General features: G+C 44.7%; 2 protein-coding genes across 2 annotated transcripts; one reads left to right on the forward strand and one right to left on the reverse strand.

Moving 5' to 3' along the window:
• Window positions 1-7,256: 7,256 nt before the first annotated feature.
• Window positions 7,257-7,958, forward strand: LOC133929650 (uncharacterized). Its single transcript, XM_062376443.1, has 2 exons — window positions 7,257-7,276; window positions 7,469-7,958. Exons 1-2 carry the CDS (start codon window positions 7,257-7,259, stop codon window positions 7,956-7,958), a joined length of 510 nt encoding a protein of 169 aa, XP_062232427.1.
• An 815-nt stretch (window positions 7,959-8,773) lies between these two features.
• On the reverse strand, window positions 8,774-10,211 carry LOC133929651 (glutathione S-transferase T3-like). Its single transcript, XM_062376445.1, has 3 exons — window positions 9,783-10,211; window positions 9,144-9,344; window positions 8,774-9,001 (listed from the first exon to the last, which is right to left on the reverse strand). The coding sequence occupies exons 1-3, from the start codon at window positions 10,209-10,211 to the stop codon at window positions 8,774-8,776; spliced, it is 858 nt and encodes a 285-aa protein (XP_062232429.1).
• Between the last annotated feature and the right edge of the window lie 1,856 nt (window positions 10,212-12,067).

Raw genomic sequence — 12,067 nt, forward strand, 5'->3', positions numbered from 1 at the left:
TAGGAAGTTGGGCGCGATCCCTCCGTCGCGCCCGCTGTCTTGGTGAGTGCACCTGTGTTTGGCACCAGAGGAACACCTGCACGGCTGCCGGACACCAAACCGAGCACCAGAGGAACACCTGCAGCCAAAAGGACAAACAACAGCACCACGCGAATGAGCGAAGGGCCGGGCAGCTACAGGGAAACCAGAGGAACGAAATCACATAAAGAAAAGGCAAGAAATAAGCCACTTATGGGTACTGGAATTCAACTCAAAAAATTTAGACATACTAATACAAATAGGAATCCGACTCTAAGATCATCTCTAACCATATTTCCTTCATTTCGTTCCTTTTTTGTTTCCATTCCTTTTATTTTCTCTCATCTTCAACAACTTTCTTTCGAGGGGAATCACGAAGAGAAATGAGAGAATCCCATCCTGAAAGGAATGACTCTGAGAATCCTGTCGTGAAGGGAACCGTAAAGGAAAACCGTTGAAACGCTGAAGGAAAAAAAATCTTTTCACGACGGGATTTTGATCTTCGAAAGGAATCCGTTAGGACTAGCCTAACTCAGTAAAAAAATGGACACGAGTGTGCAAGTAACCCCGGCACGGAGAAGATGAAAGCAATGAAATGAAAACAGTATGCAAGCAGGAACGAGAAATCAGTATTTTGCTAGATAATTAAGGCGCGAGAGGGCTCATCGAAGCAAGACAGACTTGGATGCATACGACTATAGATGGCACAACGATTCATTAGTAGTTAGAATATATTAAACGATATTTACACAGGTCATCTATAGAAGATGGCCGAGCCAAACAAAAGAGCTGCTCGCTAGACCATATTTTCTGGGTTCGATAAATTATCTGTGACAAGATTAGTGTAGAATAATCGATCACGAGGAAAGGTACTTCAACTTGCATATTGTGTCCGATATCAGGATTCTGGAATTGGGAAAGCTCAGTCAAAGCAAGAGCAAAGTTGCTCATATCAGGAGAGCAGTGGCATGTCAGTATCATATATGATCATGCCATTGTGTACTGTAGTAAGGCGAGTTTTCCCAGAAATTAATCAACATAGAACTTTACAATTCTAATCCTAAGTGGAGATGGAACATCATAGAATTGGCAACAGGAAATAATCTCAGATCATCAATTTCATCTACTTTTCACCAAGCAGGGCAGTTGTCATCATTCAGAAATGAGTTAGCCTCTGCATTCTAAAGTCATAGCAGAAATAGTTAGTGTTATTTAGGATATGCTTGTTTGCTGCTTTTGCTTTTAGTTTTTCTAAAAAACTATTTTTAAATTTTAGCTGTTGTTTTTTATAATAAATTTTTCACTTCTTAGCACACATCTTCTCAGAAAAACTATTCTCAGATAGCTTCTTAGCTTCTAGTTTATTTTTCCCAAAAGTCTAATTTTAGATTATCCAAAAATCACTTTTCAAAAACCCTATTTATTTGAGCTTTTAGCATCAGAAAAACCATAAGCAGAAGTAGCAAACAAATAGAACCTTAGTATAATACCCCGCTATTATTTTGTTTCTAATTTTACTGCACTTTAGAGGCACATAGCAATTAGGGAATCCTAAGAATTGGTAGCAAATCACCATTGATTGCATATATGCATCTTCTTTTTCTTGCACGGTTCCAGAGCACCTAATGTCATAATCTCATTAATGTTTACTCCCAAACTTCTTAGCACACTGCTTCCTTTACTTGTCGAATCGCTCGCGACAAACAGAACTTTTTATACTGCAGCAATGCAAAAGGTGTTGAATATATTGCGAATATATGAGCATATATATCAATATTCCATAGAGGAAAGAGTTAGAGTATAGCAACAAGACTCTAATACACATGATAGCACAAAGTAGTGACTGCAATATAACAGATAAACAAGTACTAATCATGTGAACTCTAGCTGCTGAAACTGAACAGGGAGGACAGGAATTAAACATAACATTGTTCTCAGATTTATTTTGCAACATTTGGCTCTAGGTCTCATAGAACCTGCTCCCTAAACATTGCAAAATTGCATATCACCAATTGAGTTAAGTCTAAGTCTCAACTAGCTTCAGAACATGTATATAAGAAAAATCAAAGTCTGGACAGACATAAACAGTGCTGCTGTAATTATCAAAATCAGACCTTCAGAAGAGATACAATCAGATCATACCATCTACATAACAGTACCACCTTCATCAATATACTGAACAAACATTTCAGAGGGACCATGGACCAGCTATAGCCATAAGGATGATCTGAGCCAACATATCAGAGACCATATACCAGATATAGCAATAAGAATGGTCTGAGCAAGCAGCAGCACTGAACTAAGAAGTCATATACAAGTCTGAAGCTACTTTACTTAGACTACACCACAATTTCAATGCATGTAATCATCACTGAACTAGAATTCCAAGCCTCTGAACAGATCAAAGAAGAAGTAAAGATACTCACAGAGAGATGCAATCAAAAGCCTGAATAACAGAGGCTAGGCACGGCTCATCGGCCGCTGTCCCAGAAAACCTATCACCCACCGTTGCTGGTAGTGAGAGGAGATCGGAGATACAAAGCCCTACCACACTGCGATGGCACGTGTGGGCAAACCTCGGCACTGCAGCTCAGAATACCACCAGTTCTTACTTCCCAGCACCAGCCGCACCGGCCACAGCCCGACAACCGCTCGAGCTCAAATCCCCAGTGCACAGCCAAGAAGTAAAACACAAAAGATGGAAGGGAAAACAAAAGATGTGAGTCAATCTCATGATGTGAGTCAATCTCATGATCTGCGCACCTATTGGAGAAAGGAGGAGATAGATATAGGGGTTCAGAGGAGCACGAACATCCCAGGGATGAGAACCCCTTCCGATCCAGCCACGCTTCCCTCCAGCCGAACGATTCCATTTGGATCTGGCGGCCAACGGCAGCAGGCGCACCTCCAGGACCACAAATCCCGCAGGACTCGGAGCGGAGGTAGCCGCCGCCAGCGCCCATCGCCCGAGCTGCCCTTATCTCTTCCCCTCTCTTTTTCTTCTTTGTTTTATTCATATTATATAGGTTTTGTAGCGATAAATAATATATTTTGTGAGAAAATCTTAATCAAAATCTAACTTTAAAGACCGAGTTCAAAAAAAATACGTCTATTATTTCTAAACGAAGAGGTAGTATTTAGGTAATTTGCTAATTAAGCTTCAAAGTGATCATCTCTACCTTGCTTAATTCATCTATTATTTAATGTTGGCCCTTTCTAATTTTTGCCCAAGCTCCGCCACTGGTTGCCAACCTTCTAGAGATGTCAGGCACCCAGCGAAAAGCCCTCCTCGTGATCCCCTTTCTGCTGCTGAATTGCTGGGGTTTCATGCATAGGGAGGAAATATCTTCGACAGCTAATTTTCACGTGCATAGACCCGGAAATAGATACTCCTTTCGTTTTTCAAAACTTATCACTCTTGACTATTTTATTTATTTTTAAATACTTGTCACTTTATATTTTTTAAGATATAGTATCCAATTTTATCTTACAAAATATCTCTTATCAACGGTAGGTTTTAGAATATTTTAGTTAGTTTCTAAGGATATTTTTATCATTTTACATTTATAATTTGTACTGTCTTTAGTATACTTTGGTATACGTGTTTGGTTAAAAATGATAAGTATTGAAAAACGAAGAAAGTATGACCATAAGAACAGAGATCTTCAATCACCAGCCAAAAAGGGAAGGAAGAACAAGAAGTGGGTGATAAACTGATGGCATGTCTAAATAGTCTCACATCTACGCAGACTTCAACTGAATAACTCCGTGGTGGAACTTGTGATTTATTCTGGTTGTCGAGATTTATTCTAGTTGTAGAGATTTATGCAGACTTCAGCTGAATAGCTTGAAAACTCATTAGCCAAATCTGAACTTTTTTTTTGCATTTCTTTTAGCTGAACTACTTTACAATTGCGGCTCCGTTTGTAATTGTTGCAGCAGCGCAGAACAGACCACGCCGGCAGGAGAACCTCCGCCATGGTCGGCCGGAGAGGGCAGGGGCGGGAAGTCCATCCCATCTTCACCCGCCGCTGTCAGAGGCTCGCAACACGGCTGCAGCACCCTCGACGCCCACTCGAGCACATCGGCAAACACCTTGAACCATGTCTCTGCATCCATCACGAGCTCGGCGCAACGGCGAGCGGATCGACGGAAATAGCGAGGAGAGAGCTCGCAGGGGGTGGCGCGCGCACCTAGGGTTTCACATTGAGGACACCGTCGCAGGGGAACCGGACCCGAGGTCCACGGCTGCACCTTGCGCGACGGCGAGTGTACATCATCGGCGGCCGAGGGCCTGCACGGACGCGGTCAGGGACGCTGTGATGGCGGTGACCAATGTCCGGCGAGGAGATCGAGGGAGGACTGACTGACCCCTCCCCGCTGCCCCCCTCTTCCCCACGCCCCCTCGTCCTCCCCGCCATTCCCGCCGCCCCCGAAGGCTAAGATGGACCTCCACCCCAGGGTCAACGTCAACCGCAGGGAACCGCGTGCAGCAGGGTCACGGGGAGCGGGCGGCGCGACGACGGCGGTGGGGATCGAGAGGCGCAGACGGACGATGCGAGGAGCGGGCGGGGCTGTTTTTTTTATAAAAAAAATTCAGATGCCTCAAATTTAGAGGCATGATCACACGATGGGGTTAGCGGCTGCAGGGTTAGAGTTTTGGATCGGTGGTGCTGACTTTTCGGTGGGTGGCGGGTTTAAAGGAAGGTTGGTGATGACAGATCGGTCTAACGGAGGTGGCAGGCATAGAGACAAGACGATGAAAACGTTGCGGATGTCGGGACGAAAGCGAGTAAAGACAGTTCAACAGAATCAGGTTAGTGCGATGACAGGCGACGGTCTCACGGAGCCGACGTTAGAAGATAGGAGCAGTGACGAGGTTGAAAATGGTTTAAACTGCAACTTGAAAAAATTTCAAAAGCAGCCCGTTGTTCGTGAGAGGGATCTCCTGACTCCATCAGAGAGTGACTTTAAATGGTTGTGCTTTGTTGGATGTAAAGCGAGAACAAATCGTGATGATACAGTACACTGTAAACAGTTAAATCTGGCTGAATTGCTACAGTGCTGTTGCTACAGTGATCTCGCTCCAGTATTTAGCGTTACAGTACTCCTCACCCTCTCATATTTTACTGTTTCCCGTGACACCTACCGACCACATGTTGCAAGTGTGGATGGCCGAAGGTAGGCGCGCGAACAATGGAGTGTTGAACGGACAGATTGGCTTTGCGGATGGGATCGGACGGCACCGCGCGCCGAGGGCATGTGGCGGCCATAGGCTGATCGAGAAGCGCATGAACGCGGTGAGGGCTCCAAATCCAGGAAGAAATAGAGTATAGTTATATATTTGTATATGAGTGAACACCAAAATTAATTAAACGCCTACTCTACCAATTCTTTGCATAGTTATCTCTTAATTATGTGTGCTTATCTTTTTATTTGAGTACAATCCCACGCGCACAGACTCATGCTCACAACATCCGTGTGGATATACTATTGTTCCTGAGCAAAGACCAAAATTAATTAAACACCTACTCTACTGTACTCTAACGATTCTTTGCATGGTTATCACTTATTATGTGTGCTTCTTTTTTTCGAGTACAATTTCAATGGACATACGCACTCATTGAAAGTGTCATAGCAAACATCTAAATTAGATTAGAGACACTAGAAAAATATGAGCACCAATGCAGAGCCTAGAACTCAAACCTGAGTAGACAAATAATGCCACAATAACCTTAACCAACTGAGCTATGATCCATTCACCTATGAGTGCTTATCTTAATTTAATGGTCAATCAAGTCGCCGCACAATTGGGCAAGTGTAGTTGTTATACAATGTCCTCAAAACAAATAATATTTGGCTCAAGAGGTAATATATATATATAGTTAGTGTCATCTGGTAATGAGTTATCAAACATATTGATCAATACTTATAATTATCTTGCTTGCTGTTAGCAATAGATACACACAATATAAAACTGCAAGCATACATGTCGGTTGTAGCTTTTTCCCTGAGTGTTTCAAGGTTTATCGAACACGCGAAACAAGTGGGATTTTTATCTAGATAAGCTTTCACTACTAATCAAAATATTGTTAAAAGTTGATTGATTTAAGTAGACCAAGGAGGAAACACACGAAAGGGGCTAAGGTCGTGATCAATAATTATGAAGGAACTTCCCACATATCTATGTTAATTTGCATGCAATGATCAGATTAACTTAACTAGAACCCTATCCACTTGTACCTTATGGTTGTTTTCGTTCCCTTAATTTGTTTTGTTATTGCATTTTCCTAATTCAAAATTCAAGCTAGAAATTTTGATATACATATTCTTATGAGTCTTCGGTTGATTACCAAATGTCTCCACAAGTATGATAAAACGAAAACTATATTCGTATTATTCGTGCAATTATGTGGATAGCTATCCAGTCTGATAGATACCTATGCAGGTGTTCTCTTTTATTTCAATGGTAGTCATAGAAGATCTTCTTCGAGCCCCACAACAGTCTCCCACAATTTTGAAATTAGATAGCTACGACTTCTCCCATTCACTGGATCGAAGGAGAAGATGTTACATATTCCAACTTAGGTTATCTCTAGTAGTTACTTTAAAATTGGATTCTCTAAAATATTATTACAGCATCATTTATCACTATTCCAGCATCCCTCATTCCTTCCATCTCCAGCAGAAACCGTATATCTCGGCCTCTATTTTCTCTTTCCTGTTTTTAAATGATATTTCTCCAACCACCTTAACCGCCATAGCAGCATTATTTTTTAATATTCACGCTTCATAGATGCATGAATGGAACCGCGAAATTTTGGTTTGACGTTAACTAGGTTTGTATATTCGGAAATATATGTATGGTTTTCCGGAGCGACTGTTGCAGCACAAATTTTGGCCTACACGTAGTTGCGCGGGATACAATTTATGAGCATGGTAATTGTTGCACCTTGCTGTGAAAGAAAACTTGGCTTGCAGAGGAAGCATCCGGACTAGTGGCTTCCTAAGGAAGTAAGTGAGGTTGCTTCCTTCAAAAGGTTGAGCTAAGCACTATAAATAAGAGGCAGGAGTAGTGTAACAATTGCAAGCCACCGAAATGGATCCTCGTCAAGCTGGAAGGAATACTTAAGGGAACTATGTTTCTCGTCCAACGACTCTTCCGATGAGGAAGATGATTTGTTCATGGAGGGTATGAGAGCCTGGCAAGCCGAGCTGGAGGAATCGGAGAGGCGACCATGGGGCGGTTCAGTGCGAGGTTCGAAGCGCATCAACCGTTATCGGCTGGAGGGCCATATGAGGTTGTTCAACGACTACTTTGCCGATCCCCCCGTGTACCCCCGACTACATATTTCGGCACCGGTATTGTTACAAACAGCCACTCTCCACATTCGCAAGGGCTATGTATTAAATATTTGTGTGCTGTGCGTAATCATGTATGTTGGTGCAGGTTCCGAATGAAACGTGACCTCTTCCTGAAGATTGTTGCGGCGGTTGAAGAGAAGGACCCATGGTTTCAGCAAAGGAGAAACGCAGCTGGCGAGCTAGGGCTATCCGCGTTGCTAAAAGTGACTGCGGCATTTCGTATGCTAGCATACGACGCGCCGGCCGATTCTCTAGATGAATGCCTCCATCTAGGGGAGAGCACCATCATTGAGAGCATGCGACGTTTCGTCCGTACTGTCGTTGAGGCATTTGGCGATGAGTACCTCCGATCTCCTAATGAGGAGGACACAACGCGTTTGCTTGCCATCAACGCGCGCAGAGGGTTCTCCGGGATGTTAGGAAGCGTTGATTGTATGCATTGGAGGTGGAAGAACTGCCCCACGGTGTGGGCAGGGTCTTTTACCGGGCATGTAAACGCTCTGACGATCATTCTCGAGGCGGTAGCTTCGCACGACCTGTGGATCCGGCATGCCTGGTTCACTGAACGACATTAATGTTCTACACCGGTCCCATCTCCTCGACGACCTTGCGGCAGGTGAGGCCCCAAAGGTTAATTACACCATAAATGGTCACCATTACACCATGGGCTACTACCTTGCCGACGGCATTTATTCAGAATGGGCCACGTTTGTGAAGCCCATTCCGGCGCCTGTTGGTAGGAAGCGCCAACACTTCGTAAGGATGTGGAGCGCGCCTTCGGAGTCCTCCAGTCCTGGTTTCCCATTGTCAGGGGGGCCACGAGGTTATGGGATGAGGAAACTCTTTCCTCCATCATGACCGCTTGCATCATCATGCACAACATGATAACCGAAGACGAGCATGAAGATAAAGATGTGGAGTACGTGTACGAGGGTGCAGGTGAGGACGTCCTGCCGTCGCATGACATCACACCACTAATGATGGCGTTGAGCCAACGTTACAACGCTATTCAAAGCAAGCATTGCCATCTGCATCTTAGGGATGATCTAGTCGAACATTTATGGCAGTTACACGGAGGTGACTGATAGTGTAAGGTTAACATTAGGATTCCCTAAGTGACTGCATTCCATGTAGTGTGGCGTGGGTACCGGACTGTACGGTTCGTGCATTGTAATGTGTCAGGTACCGTACTCATCGCATGGTGGTAACATGAAATTAGTCTATGAAGCATTGCAAAATGGGACATGAATGTTGAACATAGCACACAGTTCCAAATTGTCTGCGAAGAATGTGCCCTCGGGATATGAATGTTTAACAAACATAAAGTCTCAAACAAACACACAAACATATATTGTACCGTACAAAATTAGAACCATATTGCAGCCATACATCACAATGAAGTACCAGAGGAGGCGCGCCTAGCTGCAATACTACTCTGGTGGAGACTTCTGTAGTACTCTTTTTGCTCATCATCCATTTGCGAAAGATCCATGTTCATTATCCTCATATCCTCCTTTACCTTCTCTAGTTGCATGCGCTCCTCCTTCAGCTGAAGGCGCTGCCGCTCTACATTCATCATCTCTAAGAACCTGTCCGCCCTATCCTTCTCAATTTTTTTCTTTCAAAGAGAATTGCCGGTCAAAAATGTCCTTCATTGGGGCCGAAGCAGAGTTCGACGAGGTTGAAGCTCGTGCAACTTCTTTGGACCGGGTCCTCCCAGCTGGACGTCTAGCTCTGCCCATGGCATCGCATGCTGCTACCTCCGGTGCACCTACAACCGGTGAGGATTGCACGTTCTGAGTGGACGAAGGGCTCCCAGCTTCACCTCCTCCGGACGTCTTCTGCTTCTTCCGCGATGCCTCGGAATGCCACTTCGGATGGTGCCTCAATTCACGCCAACATGGAAGCAACGTGAACTCATTGTGCTCCATGGCCTGGAACATTTTGCATGCCTCGACAATCTGTAATAAGGTTGCCACATTTGTCATAACAATATGAGAATGTCAAAACAATTTGCTTAAGAGCTGGTCTATGATTTGTGTCATGACCTCAGATCAGCACATAAGATGCCGATGCCATGGCAGGGCCTACCTAGGCTAAAGCAAACAAAATCCCTAGATCTACCTGATACCTCCTGACCCATCTCTTACTTGGAAACAGTTGTGATGCCTTTCATCTCATATTTATGAGCATTTCAAATCCTAAGAAAGCCAGTTATATACACATTTCATGCATGGTTAATTGGAAGTTCCAATGTGCAAATTAACATTATGAATATTTTGGGGCTGGCGTAATGGAAATGGGGAAAGGCCAGGTTCAAAAAAAATACATTATGAATTATAAATAGCTATAGCTCTAGGAAGGTAAGCAATTACTGACGACACCGTAAAACATCATACCGTCTCCCCCATCGTGGTACCACTCCGTCTAGCACGCATGGCCTGAGCGTAGTGACCCCAGAACTTCTGGACCATACCGTTGATGAATGTCCACCTCCCCTGCAACGACTTCTTATTGCGTGTTGAAGGGAAGTCTTTGTTGTCATGGAAGTACGACTCGATCCTCTGCCAAAAAGTGCCTAAACTTTGGCTCGAGCCCACCACGGGGTCCATGCTCACGTTTAGCCATGATGCTACAAGCAGTAGATCTTCCTTCATGGAGTAGCTCTTCCCACGGCCACCTGCAGTAGCCAACTCGGTCGGTGCATCTTGACTCTGGACCACGGGCGCCGGAGGCAGTGTGCCGCTTAAGCCTTCTTGGGTCATCGGCACTACATCGTCCCATGGAATAGCATCGTCATCCCCACGAAGAAAGTCTGCATACTCCATGGAGTCCCTGCACACTTACAAATAAGCACGGACATAGACAATGTATTGAACAATTGCAACATGTTTCATTCCTGATCAATTAGAGGGCCTCCACAACATGTCTGAAAACATTATTGCAAACAAGTTGACAGTACACACAAATATATGTTTCGGCTTATAATTGCCACTACTAAACCTAGCATCCTACAACCTCCATGATCGAACTGACTCAATGGATATGTCCTCGTCAGACTCAGGACACAACACGGTTTTGGAGCTCTAGTCAACGGGAAGTACGTCATCTTCGTCAGTGGCCATTGATCCCGTCGCTTCCTCATCGACTGGTAAGCTAAGGTTCTCATCGGTGCCAGAGTCCTCGGGTATGCTAGCGCTAATCAAAGCATCTTCAACCTGAAACACAACCTGTTCCAAGTCCTGTGCTATGCTGTCAACCTCAAGTAGAGCCCGATTCATATCCATGGCCGCGGGGCAGCTGTCCATGGTCAAATTGTCCAAGGCTACCTTCTTCAACGCTTGCGCTGCCTCCTGCACATTGTCCTGGAGCATGGACAGAAGAGCGACAAGCACGGGGGCGTCCATCTAGAACCAAGCCATTCATCAACGAGCATAGTGTTGAAATTCAAAGACAAATTGGAGTAAACCCTAAGTATGCCAACATGTTCAGGTAACCACAAAAGCTTACATGATCTAATACGTACCAGACAATCGATTATTTCGAACAGCTAGACATGAATTGTGCTTAATTTGTCAACACAACCTACCAGGTTTCATCTACATACTTCACCAACTCCAATTGCAAACAACCACATATTGGATAGTGTGGAACATTAAGTTTGGAGAGTGCATACCCTAGAATGAACCATGTTTTATCTATGTACTTAATTTCCTATACTACAGATCACATTTCCTATAATCATAACATTTGCACCATTGGAAATAACTATTTTCATCACAGTTTCATTCATATCCTATAATCTGTACTTTTCCACCATTGCAACTAATTATGTTCATATGAGCTATAACACCTGTAACATCTAAAATTGCAAAGTCCCCAACTAACTATGTTCATATGAACTATAACATAACCCCATGACAGAGATGTGTTCCACTGAATTCCATATATCCATGACAAGAGGCACATGAACAATGTAAGAACACCATCATCAGTAGGTAGTCACAGGTTGCAATATTCACAGAATGCATACAACAATGTAACAACTGTTAGCTAGGTAATTACATGTACGAACAATTGCTCTGCATCAAACCAGGGGAAGCTACCGATCACACCAGGCGACCATTTTCATTGGAAGGTACCCTTTGCAGCAGGAAATCGACCACGACTGAGGGAGCTCGGCATGCCGCCCAAGAACACCGAAGCATCCCAATGCAAATACCACGATGAACCTACAGATCCCTCCTCCCCCAAACAATCCATCTGCATATCCAGTCTCCAGCTACCCATGACAAACGCGCCCATTTCCTTCCTGACCTCCAATCCAAGCTACCCTTCCCAGAAGCTACTCCAACCCGACAGAGGGAGCTCGGCATTCCGGCCAAGAACACCGAAGCATCCCGATGCAATGCCCTCGATGACCTTGCGGCAGATCCCTCCTCCCCAAACTCTCCCTGTATCCCGACCTATCGACCCCTTGCGCCCAACGGCGATGACCTCCGGCACATCACACATCCCACCTACCGAACCCCCTTTGCCCCACTACGGCTACCGATTCAATCTCAGAGGAACATGTACCAGAGGCTAGGAGACGACCGGGAACCTGCCAGTGCGGCCGAGCACACCGACGAGGGGGAACCTGGGAGAGCGCCTGCCAGATCCGCCGCCGCCCAATCCTCCTCAG

Source organism: Phragmites australis, chromosome 9 (assembly GCF_958298935.1).
Source record: "Phragmites australis chromosome 9, lpPhrAust1.1, whole genome shotgun sequence".
Taxonomy (NCBI): Eukaryota; Viridiplantae; Streptophyta; class Magnoliopsida; order Poales; family Poaceae; genus Phragmites; species Phragmites australis.